This window comes from Elaeis guineensis, chromosome 5 (genome assembly GCF_000442705.2).
Source record: "Elaeis guineensis isolate ETL-2024a chromosome 5, EG11, whole genome shotgun sequence".
In the NCBI taxonomy this organism is placed as follows: domain Eukaryota; kingdom Viridiplantae; phylum Streptophyta; class Magnoliopsida; order Arecales; family Arecaceae; genus Elaeis; species Elaeis guineensis.
In genome coordinates, this window is record NC_025997.2 from 76,036,179 (window position 1) to 76,054,118 (window position 17,940).

At 39.4% G+C, this 17,940-nt stretch overlaps 1 protein-coding gene across 1 annotated transcript in view; it reads left to right on the forward strand.

Moving 5' to 3' along the window:
* The first annotated feature begins 1,656 nt into the window (after window positions 1–1,656).
* The window catches only part of LOC140858004 (uncharacterized), a 35,064-nt gene continuing 18,780 nt past the window's right edge, over window positions 1,657–17,940 (forward strand). Inside the window, exon 1 of the mRNA XM_073257412.1 lies at window positions 1,657–2,543. Coding sequence (XP_073113513.1) covers window positions 1,730–2,543 — 814 coding nt within the window. The 5' untranslated portion in view covers window positions 1,657–1,729. The remainder of the gene's footprint in view (window positions 2,544–17,940) is intronic.

Below are 17,940 nucleotides of genomic sequence, written 5' to 3' on the forward strand. Positions count from 1 at the left end.
TCTAGAATTTTTTTTCTCTATATTGTTTCTCTCTCTTGATAGATTTCTCTCTCTCTAAAGTTATTCCTCTAGGGTTAGCGTAGAGGAAGGCTTCATCTGATGATTTTGATCGAGTTCAGGGAAGAATCTGATTTTAAGTAAAGTTTTGATTTTGGGATTTGTTAGATTTAATTTTAAATTAAAATTAATATAAAAATATAATTTTGGATAATAGACATGAAAGAATCTCCTAGAAGTTAGTCGATCTGTTCATTCAGTGCTCCGTGAAAGGTAAGTAATGAATCATCTTCTCGAGATATTTCATATTTATTCTGAAAATAAATAATTATTCTCTAAAATTATGCATGATTTATGAAATTACGTTTTGAAAGAAAAGTGCTTTTGAAATGTTATGGTATATCGATTTATGCACAAGTTCAGTGAAAAAATTATGATATATTATGATACAAAGTGTTTTGATATAGATCGAATTTATGCTCTCAGTCAAACTATGTTTCATGGGCCCCGTCAATAGGGATTATACGTTGGTACTCAGTGGACCCTGCCAGTGGGGATTGTGCACTGGTATTCGTGGACCCTGCCAGTGGAGGTTGTGCGCTGGTATTCTGTGGACCCCGCCAATGGAGGTTAAACATTGGTCATAGTCAAGGCTGTTGAGTTACGAGTATTTTGAATCGAATCAGATTTATGATTATATTATATGTGAATATTTAAAAATATTTAATTTGTATTAAATCAGTATGAAATATACTCTTATGTTTATTTACAGCATTATTCTTGAAAATTATATAATATCTAAAATATCTGGTAGAGATACTTGTTACTTACTGGGCTGTCTAGCTCATTACCTTTCTTTCTATTTTTCAGATTCAGATAATTAATTTCGAGCGTGGGAAAAAATATTGGGATAGAGCTTTTAGAGGCGAGATTTAGCATTGTCAACTTCATTGAACTTAGATTTATTGTTAGCAAAAATTTTATTGGATGTAAGACATTTGATTTAATTACTTGAATTACAGTTGAATAATAATTATTTGAATTTATTCCGCTGCGATGCATTGATATCGTGATGAGATGCCTTGCATGCTTATGGAGAGAGTTCTTCATAAGTATGCGGCGGTTGTCATGACCCTCGATTCACAAATCTCGGGTCGGGGGCGTGACAATTAATATGGTATCAGAGCATAAGTGGATAAATTATGACACATAGAATTTGACATAGTATGAGTGTAGGTGGGTAAACATTAGGAATATTAGGACGTTAGAGTATGAGCATCATAATAAACCCATCCTAACAAATAGATCAATGAATCTAATAAGGTTTTACTACTACAAGGTTATTATGCCTTCCCGTAGAATGATAAGAACTACTCAAGAAATTGTAAGAGAGACATCACAACCACGGGATGGTAGCACTCCCCATCTGACCAGTGGCACCCCTCAGGAGGAGGGAGTCATAGATCCTAATGGAAGTACTTCGAGAGCACGTCAGGAACCAGATATGGCTCAGTTAATGCAGACCCTAATCAGGATGGTACAAGCGCAACAACAAATACAGCAGCAAATGCTTGAACAACAGTAGATACAACGAGATACACAACAACATCAGCATCCACCACCACAACATGGAGAGCAACCAGTACAATGGAACAACATTTCAGAATTTAAAAAGCTTGCTCCTCCAGCTTTCAAGGGGACTACTGAACCTTTGGAGGCTGACAACTGGATAATGGAGATGGAGAAGGCTTTCGCTGTCCAAGAGTGTCTTGATGAAGAAAAGATTCGATATGCAGCTTATTTACTACAAGGAGAAGCATACAACTGGTGTCAGCGACTACAGCGCAAGCATGAACAAGACGGCGAAATACTTACTTGGGAAAGATTTTGGATTGCATTCTATGATCAGTATTTTCCTCGGAGTATAAGGATTCAGAAAGAGCAAGAGTTTATTTATTTGAAGCAAAAGGGTATGAGTGTGACTGAATATGAAGCAAAATTTACAGAGTTAGCAAAATTTGCTCTGAGATTAGTGGATGGTGAGCAAGAACGTGTTCACAAGTTTGAGATGGGATTGAGAATCGAGATTCAAAAACAAGTTGTTCCATATGAATTAACAACTTATGCTGATGTGGTAAACAAAGCACTGATAATTGAAAGAGAAGTCAATGAAGAACGCATGGAAAGGGAAAGAAAGCAAAGAAAGAGAGCAAAATCAAATGATACACAAGGACAGAATAATAAAAATATCAAAAGATCAGCTAAGGGAGTAGTAGACAATAAGACTCAACAGATTGATGGTGAGCCATGCTCCAGATGTGGCAAAAATCATGCAAACAAGGATTGCTATTGGAATACAGGTGCTTGTTTCAAATGTGGTCAGAAGGATCATAAAATTGCTAGCTGCCCGCTAAATACTGAAAATCAAGTTGGCCAAAGAACTCATGAAGGACAACATAAGGGTGGTGGACAGATTTTTAAAAATCAGGGAAGAGTTTATGCGCTTACTCAACAGAATGCACAGGCTTCCAATACACTGGTGACAGGTATGAAAAAATTTTGAGGATGAAATTTTTTTTTAGGGGTGAAGAATGTTATAGCCCAAACCAATTCAGCCCACCAAAGCCCAAAAAAAAAAAAAAAAAAAATAGAGGAAACCGGGAAGAAGACTCCCGATAGGAGTCTTCTTCTCCGACGAAATCCGGGCGAGATCGGGAATCCTAAGACCCCTCGGAGTCCTAGGGTTCCCTATAAGAAGACCCCCTCTCCCTTGAGACCGAACATCGGCCTCTTCTTTCTCTCCTTCCCTCCAATTTTCTCGAAGTAAAGCCGCGGTCACCGTTTTGATTTCTCGCCGTGATTGCCGCCGACGAGGTCACCGGAGGTCAAGGTAAGCTTCCCTCCTTTTCCTCTCTTCCTTCCCCTTCTTTTCGTGCTCTTGTGCGCAGCTGCCGGCGACGAGAGTCGCCGATTTTCGATCGGGAAAGAGTCTCTATTTTGGGCCTCTTTTTCCTTGAATTTTTCGACGCCGGCGATCGTAATCGACCACCGGCCACGCTCCTTCGTGACCGGAGGAGTGGCCCCCGTCTGCCGTCGGCCTCCGCCGCGGCGGCCGTGGCCTGAACGGCCCGACAAAAGGAGGGGACACCGTCCCCTGTTCCGGTGCGGGAAGAGCCAAGAAGAAGAAGAAGAAGAAGAAAAAAGAAAAGAAAAGAAAAAGAAAAGAAAAGAAGAAAAAGAAGAAAAGAAAAGAAAAGAAAAAGAAGAAAAAGAAGGAAAAAAAAAGAGAAAAAGAAAAGAAAAGAAAAGAAAAGAAAAGAAAAGAAAAGAAAATAATAATAATAATAATAATAAAAATAAAATATATATATATATATTTATATATATATATATGAACAAATAAATAAATAAATAATAAAATAAAATAAAATAAAAGAAAATGATGAGAGAGAGTTTCTCTCTCTTCTTTCAGTCTGAACCCTGACTTTCTCTCTCTGGAATTGGACTTTCTCTCTCTACTTTCTCTCTCTAGAATTTTCTCTCCCTATATTGTTTCTCTCTCTTGATGGATTTCTCTCTCTCTAAAGTTATTCCTCTAGGGTTAGCGTAGAGGAAGGCTTCATCTGATGATTTTGATCGAGTTCAGGGAAGAATCTGATTTTGAGTGAGGTTTTGATTTTGACATTTGTTAGATTTAATTTTGAATTAAAATTAATATAAAAATATAATTTTGAATAATAGACATGGAAGAATCTCCTAGAAGTTAGTCGATCTGTTCATTCAGTGCTCCGTGAAAGGTAAGTAATGAATCATCTTCTCGAGATATTTCATATTTATTCTGAAAATAAATAATTATTCTCTGAAATTATGCATGATTTATGAAATTATATTTTGAAAGAAAAGTGCTTTTGAAATGTTATGGTATATCGATTTATGCACAAGTTCAGTGAAAAAATTATGATATATTATGATACAAAGTATTTTGATATAGATCAGATTTATGCTCTCAGCCTAACTATATTTCAGTGGGCCCCGCCAATGGGGATTATACGTTGGTACTCAGTGGACCCTACCAGTGGGGGTTGTGCGCTGGTATTTGTGGACCCTGCTAGTGGGAGTTGTGCGCTGGTATTCTGTGGACCCCACCAATGGGGGTTAAACATTGGTCATAGTCAAGGCTGTTGAGTTACGAGTGTTTTGAATCGAATCGGATTTATGATTATATTATATGTGAATATTTGAAAATATTTGGTTTGTATTAAATCAGCATGAAATATACTCTTATGTTTATTTGCAACATTATTCTTGAAAATTACATAATATCTGAAATATCTGGTAGAGATACTTGTTACTTACTGGGCTGTCTAGTGAAGGAACCAGATCTAGGATTTCAGGGTTAGATCTTGAAACTTTTTCAAGATCATACAGCGGAAGACTAAAATAAATCAAAATTTATTTTCTAAAACCAGAGAATTCCTAGATCTAAGATCCTATTACATGATTATTACATGGAATTAAATCAGAAATTAAAATATATAAATATAGCATGAACTACATGTTGATCATATCAACATGTTTTTATACCACATCTAATGTATGTATTAAACGATAGATCAGATCTATTACCTTGCAAGTTAGATGCTCTAACCTCACTAATCCGGGCTTAAGGATGATGTTGCAAGCCGCACACGCGTCCGGCCTCTAGGAGTCGTCCACACGAGCCCACGAATCTCGATCAGAAGTCCTACTTCAGGAAATCAGCACAGTATGCTAGTACTGCGCTGATCCTTCTTTGATGGTTGATCAGGTGCCTCATTCTTCTTGATTTGGACTCTTCCAAAGATGGAAAGTAGAAGGAGAAGTTTCAGATCTGAGACACTCTCAGGAAACTCAAGATGGAAGGAGGAAAGATATGAAAATAAAAACCCTAGAAGAAGACCCTCTTCTTCTTCACATTTTTCTCTCTAGACATCCAAACTTACATCTTTTATATCTCCACGACCCAAAGATATTTCTCTCTGATTTTTGGATGGAAGAAAGGTCTCTCAAATATCTATCTTTCCCTAAAATTTCACGAAGAAACTCATCTTACAAACACCATTCAATAGAGTCCTTGTCTAGGTCAAACACCTAGTCAAGGCTTATCCAAACATGGCAAGTTAAGGGACGCCCAACTCTAGAGCACCTCCTCCATATTTTCGTGCATGGATCACAAGAAAAGGGTGCACAATGTATACCCTAAAAGTTACAAAAATTCTAAAAAAAATTTGGATAAATTCGGTGCAAAATTGAAAGAGTTTTGGATTTCTAAAACTCTATCTCATAGAATTCAAAATCCAAACTTATTCCTTTTAGATTTGATCCAAACCACCTTCCATGTAAGAAAGAAGAGAAGAGACCTTTTGTGAACGTGGGAGAGATCTGGGAGAGGGCTTTTGTCGCACAAAATAAGTGGAGATTGGCGTTGAATAAGAGAGAGGGCATGGAGAAGGTTTATGTGGCGCAAGGTGGAATCCTAGTCCTACTAGGATTCTGTCTCATAACTTGTTTTAATTTGGTTTTTCAAACCAAATCAAATCAAAATTAGATCAACCCAATTAAAATAGGTCTTAACCCAATTAAGAATCTAATTTAATCAGATTAAATTATATTTAAATCTGATTTAATTTTCTAATCAAATTAGAAATTAGATTGACCCAAGTCCTAGTTGAACTAGGACTAGTTTTTCCTTGCACTTGGCCTATCCAATAAACCAATTGGACTTGATCCAATCAAGCCCAAATCAAATCTAATTAAATCATATTTAATTAGACTTAATCTCAGCCCATTGGCTTAATCAAATTAAGCCAATTAGCAATCGAATTGCTAATAGATCCTCCTGCAACACTTGCACTGGGTTAAATATCAATCGTATTGATCATCTAACCCTAGAACGATTCTTAATCATTGATCAACCATCCGATCAGATCATGAACTCTAATGTGTGTGACCTCATAGGTCCGAACCTAAGCCGGTAGCATAGAAATAAATTCCTATACCAATCGAAGTGACCATCTAGCAATGGTACCCGACGATCGGATAGGTCGAATGTGTAGAACAACATCCTTAGAACCCATGCGGATATAGTTTTCATATAATTCATCCCCTTGACCAAAATGATCATAGGACACCCCAGAGTTTAACTGTCAACTCTGATCAGGTTGTCCACATTGTATTTCAAAATATCAAATCCATCTGATGGATTACCCTGGCCAAGGTTTTGCTAAATTGAAATACAGCGACTCATTCTTCTCCAACTCTTGGAGTGGTCAATCCCATCTCGATCACACTCTGACTTCGTAAGTACATGACTGTGCCCAGAAGCCTTCCGTCCCTGAATTAGAAATTCAGTTAGTCCAGTACCAAAGCACAGTGAGTTGCCTGCAAGTCACTGAGGCGATCTCAGGTCTACGGGACACTTATACCTATATCCCATCAGAGATATTCTCGACAGTAGAATACTCTGGAGTTGGTCACGTTCAATGATGATGTACCTTTACATCTCACCTGTATGCCATACCAGTGCTCCACACTCCTTGGTTAAGAGGACAACCAACCCATATGGCCTACATCGACCTATGCTCGATAGAAGCTGTCGTCCTTATTAACAGCCTATCATTTGGTCATAAACAGTTTTAAGGACTAATCGATAAATCCTCTCTTTATCGAACTTAAATAGTGTAGGAACCAGATCTAGGGTTTCAGGATTAGATCTTGAAACTTTTTCAAGATTATACAGCGGAAGACTAAAATAAATCAAAATTTATTTTCTAAGATCAAAAATCCCTAGATCTAAGATCCTATTACATGATTATTACATAGCATTAAATCAAAAATTAAAATATATATAAATATAGTAAGAACTACATGTTGATCATATCAACATGTTTCTATACTAGCTACATCTAATGTATGTATTAAATAAAGATCAGATCTATTACCTTACAAGTTAGACGCTCTAACCTCGCTGATCCGGGCTTAAGGATGATGTTGCAAGCCGCACACGCGTCTGGCCTCTAGGAGTCGTCCACACGAGCCCACGAATCTCGATCAGAAGTCCTGCTTCAGGAAATCAGCACAGTATGCTAGTACTGCGCTGATCCTTCTTTGATGGTTGATCAGGTGCCTCCTTCTTCTTGATTTGGACTCTTCCAAAGATGGAAAGTAGAAGGAGGAGTTTCAGATCTGAGACGCTCTCAGGAAACTCAAGATGGAAGGAGGAAAGATATGAAAATAAAAACCCTAGAAGAAGACCCTCTTCTTCTTCACGTTTTTCTCTCTAGACACCCAAACTTGCATCTTTTATATCTCCACGACCCAAAGGTATTTCTTATTGATTTTTGGATGGCAGAAAGGTCTCTCAAAAAACTATCTCTCCTTAAAATTTCACGAAGAAACTCATCTTATATAGAGAGATATGAGAGAGTCCTTGTCTAGGTCAAACACCTAGTCAAGGCTTATCCAAACATGGCAAGTTAAGGGACGCCCAACTCTTGAGCACCTCCTCCATATTTTCATGCATGGATCACCAGAAAAGGGTGTACAATATAAACCCTAAAAGCCACGAAAATTTCAAAAAAAATTGGATAAATTTGGTGCAAAATTGAAAGAGTTTTGGATTTCTAAAACTCTATCTCATAGAATTCGAAATCCAAACTTATTCCTTTTAGATTTGATCCAAATCACCTTCCATGTAAGAAAGAAGAGAGGAGACCTTTTGTGAACGTGGGAGAGATCTGGGAGAGGGCTTTTGTCACACAAAATAAGTGGAGATTGGCGTTGAATAAGAGAGAGGGCGTGGAGAAGGTTTATGTGGCGCAAGGTGGAATCCTAGTCCTACTAGGATTCTGTCTCATAACTTGTTTTAATTTGGTTTCCCAAACCAAATCAAATCAAAATTAGATCAACCCAATTAAAATAGGTCTTAACCCAATTAAGAACCTAATTTAATCAGATTTAAATTAGATTTAAATCTGATTTAATTTTCTAATCAAATTAGAAATTAGATTGACCCAAGTCCTAGTTGAACTAGGACTAGTCTTTCCTTGCACTTGGCTTATCCAATAAACCAATTGGACTTGATCCAATCAAGCCCAAACCAAATCTAATTAAATCATATTTAATTAGACTTAATCTAAGCCCATTGGCTTAATCAAATTAAGCCAATTAGCAATCAAATTGCTAATCGATCCTCTTGTAACACTTCTACTGGGTTAAATGTCAATCGTATTGATCATTTAACCCTAGAACGATTCTTAATCGTTGATCAACCATCCGATCGGATCATGAACTCTAATGTGTGTGACCTCATAGGTCCAAACCTAAGCCGGTAGCATAGAAACAAATTCTTATACCAATCGAAGTGACCATCTAGCAATGGTACCCGACGTCCGGATAGGTCGAATGTGTAGAACAACATCCTTAGAACCCATGCGGATATAGTTTTCATATAATTCATCCCCTTGACCAAAATGATCATAGGACACCCCAGAGCTCAACTGTCAACTCTGATCAGGTTGTCCATATTGTATTTCAAAATATCAAATCCATCTGATGGATTATCCTGGCCAAGGTTTTGCTAAATTGAAATACAGCGACTCATTCTTCTCCAACTCTTGGAGTGGTCAATCCCATCTCGATCACACTCTGACTTCGCAAGTACTTGACTGTGCCCAGAAGCCTTCCATCCCTGAATTAGAAATTTAGTTAGTCCAGTACCAAAGCACAGTGAGTTGCTTGCAAGTCACTGAGGCGATCTCAAGTCTAAGGGACACTTATACCTATATCCCATCAGAGACATTCTCGACAGCAGAATGCTCTGGAGTTGGTCACATTCAATGATGATGTACCCTTACATCTCACCTGTATGCCATACCAGTGTTTCCACACTCCTTGGTTAAGAGGACAACCAACCCATATGGCCTACAGCGACCTATGCTTGATAGAAGCTGTCGTCCTTATTAACAGCCTATCATTTGGTCGTGAACAGTTATAAGGACTAATCGATAAATCCTCTCTTTATCGAACTTAAATAGTCCTAAAGAATTCATCATAACAACAGAGTTCATTAGAAGATGAAAGCTTATGATGAAAATGCCAAATATATTTTATTTATTAACAAATCAATTACAATACTTGGTTGCTCAACCGTCAACAGCTTGACGATTGGTTTTTGGGACACATTTCCCAACAACTCCCACTTGTCCTAAAGCCACTCGGCACAGTATCTAATACCCATCTTCGACTTATGGTTGTCGAACTCCTTTATTGCCAGGGCTTTAGTGAAGGGGTCGGCTAGGTTCTCTTTCCGTTGATCTTCTGAAGGTCGACGTCACCTCGATCCACGATCTCCCAGACCAGGTGGAAGCGGTGCAAGATATGCTTCGTCCGCTGATGTGCTTTGGATTCCTTCACCTGAGCTATGGTACCAGTGCTGTCGCAGTAGCGCAGGACTGGACCATCGAGGGAGGGTGCTACTCCGAGCTCGTTGATGAATTTCCTCAGCCACACAGCTTCCTTCGCGGCATCTGATGCTGCGATATACTCTGCTTCACAAACAGAGTCTGCCACAGTATGCTGCTTGGAACTCTTCCAACAGATGGCTCCACCATTCAGAGTAAAGATATAACCCGACACGCTCCTGCTGTCATCATGGTCAGATTGGAAGCTAGAGTCTGTGAACCCCACAAGTTTCAGATCTGACTCGCCATAAACCAACCATTGGTCCTTAGTATTTCTCAAATACTTAAGGATGGCTTTAAACACTTTCCAGTGATTCTCTCCAGGATTAGATTGGTATCTACTCACTACTCCTAGTGAGTATGCCACATCTGGTCTTGTACATGTCATGGCGTACATGATAGATCCCACGGCTGAAGCATATGGGACTCTACTCATACGCTCTCTCTCTTCAGGAGTTGTCGGACAATCCTTCTTAGAGAGAGAAATTCCTTGGCCTATCGGTAGATAGCCCTTCTTGGAATTCTCCATGCTGAACCTCTTCAGCACAGTATCTATGTACATGACTGGGATAACCCAAGCATCCTTTTAGATCTATCCCTATAGATCTTCATCCCTAGGATGTAGGATGCTTCACCCAAGTCCTTCATGGAGAACTGTGATGACAACCAAACTTTTATTCCCTGTAGTGCGGGGATGTCATTCCCGATTAAGAGAATGTCATCCACGTACAAGATAAGGAATACCACAACTGGACCATTTGCCCATTTATAGATGCAGGGCTCTTCTCCATTCTTAATGAAGCCATACGTTTTGATCACCTTATCAAAATGCATGTTCCAACTCCGAGAAGCTTGCTTCAATCCATAAATGGATCTCTGAAGCTTGCACACCTTAGACTCATCTGTGGATGTAAACCCCTCAGGTTGTATCATATACACCTCTTCGGTCAGCTCTCCATTAAGAAAAGCTGTCTTTACATCCATCTGCCAGATCTCATAATCTAGATGGGCAGCTATTGCAAGCATTATCCGAATAGATTTGAGCATTGCCACAGGAGAAAATGTCTCGTCATAGTCAATACCATAACGTTGACGATACCCCTTGGCAACCAGACGGGCTTTATAGGTCTCCACCTTTCCGTCTGCGCCCCTCTTCCTTTTGAAGACCCATTTACACCCAATGGGTTTAACCCCTTTAGGTGGGTCAACCAATGTCCATACATCGTTGACCTTCATGGACTCCATTTCGGATTTCATGGCTTCAAGCCATTTCTCGGAATCAGGTCTCTGCATAGCATCCATATAGGTGATCGGATCCTCATTATTCTTATCAAGTTCGATGGGATCACCGTCCCGGACCAAGAAACCGTAGTATCTGTCCGACTGATGCGGTACTCTACCGGATCGCCTTAATGGTACAAGTATATTGGGCTCCGGATCTGATCTAATCATATCCGACTCAGGTTCAGCTATTGGTGTCGGTCCTTCTACCTATTGAACTTCATCAAGTTCAACCTTAGAGGCAACGGTTCCTTCACCAAGGAACTCCTTTTCTAAAAAGATTGCCTTAAGGCTGACGAACACCTTTTGTTCATCAGCATGGTAGAAAAAATATCCTTTTGTCTCTTTGGGGTAACCTATGAATGAGCATTTGTCAGATCTAGGTCCAAGTTTGTCTGTGACTAATCGTTTGACATAGGCCGGGCACCCCCAGACCCTAAGGTGTGAAAGTGCTGGCTTACGTCCCGTCCATATCTCATATGGAGTCTTAATTACAGACTTACTTGGAACCCTATTTAATAGATAACAAGCCGATTCGAGTGCATATCCCCAGAAGGATATCGGCAAGCTAGCAAAATCCATCATGGATCGGACCATGTCTAACAGAGTCCGATTCCTCCTTTCAGACACACCATTATGCTGTGGTGTTCCTGGAGGAGTCCATTGGGAGAGAATCTCATTCTCTCCTAGATATGTGAGAAATTCACTAGAAAGGTATTCTCCTCCTCGATCAGATCGAAGAGTTTTAATACTCTTTCCAGTTTATTTTTCTACTTCACTTCAGAATCGTTTGAACATTTCAAATGAATCCGACTTATGTTTCATCAGATAGAGATATCCATATCGGGATAGGTCATCCGTGAAAGTTATGAAGTAGAAATATCCACCTCTAGCACTGGTGCTCATGGGTCCGCATACATCAGTATGTACTAGGCCCAAGAGCTCAGTAGCTCTCTCACCTTTTCCAGTAAAAGGTGACTTGGTCATTTTACCAAGAAGACAGGACTCACAGATTGGAAGTGATTCACAATCACTGACTTTGAGGATTCCCTCTTGAGTCAACCTGTTTATTCTGTTCTTATTTATATGACCTAGCCTCCAATGCCATAAGTAGATATTTGACACACTATCCAATCTAGGGTGCTTGCCAGTAGAATAGACTCTTATCAGGCTTGATCTTTTTGGTCTGGCTCTGCACAGATGTCCCAGCCTGAACTTGCACCTTCTTGACTTTCTTCTTCTTGTTCTTCTTTCCTTTCTCAAAGGGTCGAGAACCAGAAGATGAACCTCCCACTGAGTTCACGAGTTCACCGACTCCTTGAGGAGTTGGTGATCCTTCTCAAAGTTCTGAAGCAACCCCATTAACCCATGGTAGTTTACTTCAGGCTTTGTCATTCTATAATGAGTGAGGAATGGGAGACAAGACTTGGGCAGCGAGTTCATATTGCATCTTTCCCAAGCTGCTCATGCAAGGGAAAGCCGAGCTTGCTCAATCGTTCCACCAGCTCGATCATGTACAATACATGATCAGTGATAGAGACCATCCCGTATTTTGGCGTTGAAGATGGCACAACTAGTCTTGTGCCTCTCTACGTCATCGGGTGTGCCAAAGGTATCCTCCAACACTTGAAGCATGTCCTTTGGCTAAGCCGTCTCGAATCTGCGACTGAACTCGTCGCTCATGATAGCAGCCAGCATGATACAGCGCACCGTGGTCCGGTCACTGAGCCACTTCTGGTAAGTGTCTCTGACTGTTCCACGTGCATTGACAGCTGGCTCCTCAGGTGCAGGATCCATTATCACATATAGGATCCGTTCATGCTCCAGGACTATCTTCAACTTTCAGTACCAGCTACCGAAGTTGGGTCCCACCAACTTATCATTGTCCAACAATGATCGGAGCGATAGGAAGTGGCCATATTTGCACAAAGGAGAACCATAACCTAATTAGTAATTGATTCATTAAACCTAAAGATTTGGACTTTAATCAAAAGGTTTCTCCCACTATTTTATTCGAATTGGTAGCCTCTACCTTCAATTCGAGGAATTACCCTAATTCCTTAGCGGGTACTAGAATCCACTTAGACTGCACACAAGCCCAACTTTGGTTGGCCAACCCATGTACATCTAAGGGTAGGTTCATAACCAATTGTTTCTCTAAATAATTTCTAGTAATTTTAATTTTGCCCCAGAAACCTAATCAGTAGGCTTTGGCCTCCACTGTAAGGATCCAGTTAGGTCCAACCATTAACATGATCATACTTGGTGTATCTAACCAACGAATGATTAAGCCCAACTTTGGTTGGCTCACCTAACCACCATTAGAGAGATACTTCCAAGTCGTCATATGATGAGTGATAATTCCATTAGTCAACAAGCACCAGGCCTTTGGGTTGCAATGATTATTGAGTTCATGGACTCATTATCAAACACCTTAATGGGAGGCTATGACTCAGTTATCTCCATAACTTTATCATTTTAAGGACCTAATAATTTTAGAGGATTTAAATAATATAGAGGATGAGGTCAGATGAACCAGCTTATCATGATCCTCCCACTGACTTCACCAAGTCAGCTTAAGGGAGACCATTAAAAGGGCTGGTCTAGGAGCACCTAAATCAGTCACACTGATTTACCTAGCTGACATGGGTCAGCTCGAATAGTCAAGTGATCCGATCAAAACATAATTTCACCAAGAGGCCAGGTAAGTTGATCAGTGGGAGGGTCTGCCAAAGCTTGCCTTAGACACCATCATGAATGGCCAGGTAAGCGGGCTCCCAATTAAAAACCACCGGTCTGGTTTACCTTAGATACCAACTGGTTTAATTAGTTTCGATTAGATCAACCTAACAGTTCGTGCTAGACCGCTTAGCCAAGAATCAAGTCCATTTGGTTCTCGTTAAAGACATGGACTTGACCAACTACAACTATTGTAATTGATCTAGAGAATCCTTGACCTAATCTAAGACAACAATTGATTAGATTTAGTCAATTCTCTAATTAAGTCCATCTTTAATCTAACCATAGGTCTAACCCAATTAATGGACCTAATTTCCACTAACCCATTAACCCAATGTGTTATGATTTGTGTCTTAGGTTCTTCAATTCACAATCCTAGAACCTAATCAAACAACTTCTTAATTCTTAATTAAGTTTTGGGCTGAGGGTTGGGTTCGGCTTTTCAAAAAATTATTTTCATATTTGTAAAACAATTTTACAATATGATTCTACCAATCATATTGCATGTTTGATTCATAATCAAGATGCAAGTGAAATAAACATGAAACTACTTTAGATCTAATCTAAACAGGTTCATGTAATTGAAACAATTTCAACTTTAAATAATTTTTTGTATAAAAATTATTAACAAAGAGATTTTATTTCAGATTTAAATATCTTTTAAATCTAATAAATCATAAATTTAATCTAGATCATATCTAACAAATTTATGATTAAAGATAGATCTACACAAACTAGGACAACCTTTGCACTGTAAGGGGTAAACCTTACAGCAGGACAACCTTGCAGTTTGTGATTGATCTAAAATTTTAATTTTAGATTTAATAATCAGATTATAAATTAGATCTAATCTAAAAAATAATCTAAGCATGTATAAATAATCATGTAATAAAGAACTAGGCTCTGATACCAATTGTAGGAACCAGATCTAGGGTTTCAGGGTTAGATCTTGAAACTTTTTCAAGATCATACAGCGGAAGACTAAAATAAATCAAAATTTATTTTCTAAGATAGAAAATCCCTAGATCTAAGATCTATTACATGATTATTACATAACATTAAATCAAAAATTAAAATATATAAATATAGATGAACTACATGTTGATCATATCAACATGTTTCTATACTACTACATCTAATGTATGTATTAAATAATAGATCAGATCTATTACCTTGCAAGTTAGATGCTCTAACCTCCTGATCGGGCTTAAGGATGATGTTGCAAGCCGTACACGCGTCCGGCCTCTAGGAGTCGTCCACACGAGCCCACGAATCTCGATCAGAAGTCCTGCTTCAGGAAATCAGCACAGTATGCTAGTACTGCGCTGATCCTTCTTTGATGGTTGATCAGGTGCCTCCTTCTTCTTGATTTGGACTCTTCCAAAGATGGAAAGTAGAAGGAGGAGTTTCAGATCTGAGACGCTCTCAGGAAACTCAAGATGGAGGAGGAAAGATATGAAAATAAAAACCCTAGAAGAAGACCCTCTTCTTCTTCACGTTTTTCTCTCTAGACACCCAAACTTGCATCTTTTATATCTCCACGACCCAAAGGTATTTCTCTCTGATTTTTGGAGGCAAAAGGCTCTCAAAATCTATCTCCCTTAAAATTTCACGAAGAAACTCATCTTATATAGAGAGATATGATAGAGTCCTTGTCTAGGTCAAACACCTAGTCAAGGCTTATCCAAACATGGCAAGTTAAGGGACGCCCAACTCTTGAGCACCTCCTCCATATTTTCGTGCATGGATCACAGAAAAGGGTGCACAATGTAACCCTAAAATCCATGAAAATTCAAAAAAAATTTGGATAAATTCGGTGCAAAATTGAAAGAGTTTTGGATTTCTAAAACTCTATCTCATAGAATTCGAAATCCAAACTTATTCCTTTTAGATTTGATCCAAACCACCTTCCATGTAAGAAAGAAGAGAGGAGACCTTTTGTGAACGTGGGAGAGATCTGGGAGAGGGCTTTTGTCGCACAAAATAAGTGGAGATTGGCGTTGAATAAGAGAGAGGCGTGGAGAAGGTTATGTGGCGCAAGGTGGAATCCTAGTCCTACTAGGATTCTGTCTCATGACTTGTTTTAATTTGGTTTCCAAACCAAATCAAATCAAAATTAGATCAACCAATTAAAATAGGTCTTAACCCAATTAAGAACCTAATTTAATCAGATTAAATTAGATTTAAATCTGATTTAATTTTCTAATCAAATTAGAAATTAGATTGACCCAAGTCCTAGTTGAACTAGGACTAGTTTTTCCTTGCACTTGGCTTATCCAATAAACCAATTGGACTTGATCCAATCAAGCCCAAACTAAATCTAATTAAATATATTTAATTAGACTTAATCTCAGCCCATTGGCTTAATCAAATTAAGCCAATTAGCAATCAAATTGCTAATCGATCCTCCTGCAACACTTGCACTGGGTTAAATGTCAATCGTATTGATCATTTAACCCTAGAACGATTCTTAATCGTTGATCAACCATCCGATCGGATCATGAACTCTAATGTGTGTGACCTCATAGGTCCGAACCTAAGCCGGTAGCATAGAATAAATTCCTATACCAATCGAAGTGACCATCTAGCAATGGTACCCGACGACCGGATAGGTCGAATGTGTAGAACAACATCCTTAGAACCCATGCGGATATAGTTTTCATATAATTCATCCCCTTGACCAAAATGATCATAGGACACCCCAGAGTCAACTGTCAACTCTGATCAGGTTGTCCACATTGTATTTCAAAATATCAAATCCATCTGATGGATTACCCTGGCCAAGGTTTTGCTAAATTGAAATACAGCGACTCATTCTTCTCCAACTCTTGGAGTGGTCAATCCCATCTCGATCACACTCTGACTTCGCAAGTACTTGACTGTGCCCAGAAGCCTTCCGTCCCTGAATTAGAAATTCAGTTAGTCCAGTACCAAAGCACAGTGAGTTGCTTGCAAGTCACTGAGGCGATCTCAAGTCTAAGGGACACTTATACCTATATCCCATCAGAGACATTCTCGACAGCAGAATGCTCTGGAGTTGGTCACGTTCAATGATGATGTACCCTTACATCTCACCTGTATGCCATACCTGTGTTCCACACTCCTTGGTTAAGAGACAACCAACCCATATGGCCTACAGCGACCTATGCTTGATAGAAGCTGTCGTCCTTATTAACAGCCTATCATTTGGTCGTGAACAGTTTTAAGGACTAATCGATAAATCCTCTCTTTATCGAACTTAAATAGTCCTAAGGACTTCATCATAAAACGGAGTTCATTAGAAGATGAAAGCTTATGATAAAATACCAAATATATTTTATTTATTAACAAATCAATTACAATACTTGGTTGCTCAACCGTCAACAGCTTGACGATTGGCTTTTTGGGACACATTTCCAACAAATAGTCCTAAGATTATCATAACAATGGATTCATTAGAAGATGAAAGCTTATGATGAAAATGCAAATATATTTATTTATTAACAAATCAATTACAATACTTGGTTGCTCAACCGTCAACAGCTTGACGATTGGCTTTTTGGGACACATTTCCCAACAACTCCCACTTGACCTAAAGCCACTCGGCACAGTATCTAATACCCATCTTCGACTTGTGGTTGTCGAACTCCTTTATTGCCAGGGCTTTAGTGAAGGGGTCAGCTAGGTTCTCCTTTCCGTCGATCTTCTGAAGGTCGACGTCACCTCGATCCACGATCTCTAGGATCAGGTGGAAGCGGTGCAAGATGTGCTTCATCCGCTAATGTGCTTTGGGTTCCTTCACCTGAGCTATGGCACCAGTCTGTCGCAGTAGAGCAGGACTGGACCATCGAGAGAGGGTGCTACTCCGAGCTCGTTGATGAATTTTCTCAGCCACACAGCTTCCTTCACGGCATCTGATGCTGCGATATACTCCGCTTCACAAACAGAGTCTGCCACAGTATGCTGCTTGGAACTCTTCCAGCAGATGGCTCCACCATTCAGAGTAAAGATATAACCCGACACGCTCCTGCTGTCATCATGGTCAGATTGAAAGCTAGAGTCTGTGAACCCCACAAGTTTCAGATCTGACTTGCCATAAACCAACCATTGGTCCTTAGTATTTCTCAAATACTTAAGGATGGCTTTAAACACTTTCCAGTGATTCTCTCTAGGATCAGATTGGTATCTACTCACTACTCCTAGTGAGTATGCCACATCTGGTCTTGTACATATCATGGCGTACATGATAGATCCCACGGCTGAAGTATATGGGACTCTACTCATACGCTCTCTCTCTTCAGGAGTTGTCGGACAATCCTTCTTAGAGAGAGAAATTCCATGGCCTATCGGTAGATAGCCCTTCTTGAAATTCTCCATGCTGAACCTCTTCAGCACAGTGTCTATGTACATGGACTGGGATAACCCAAGCATCCTTTTAGATCTA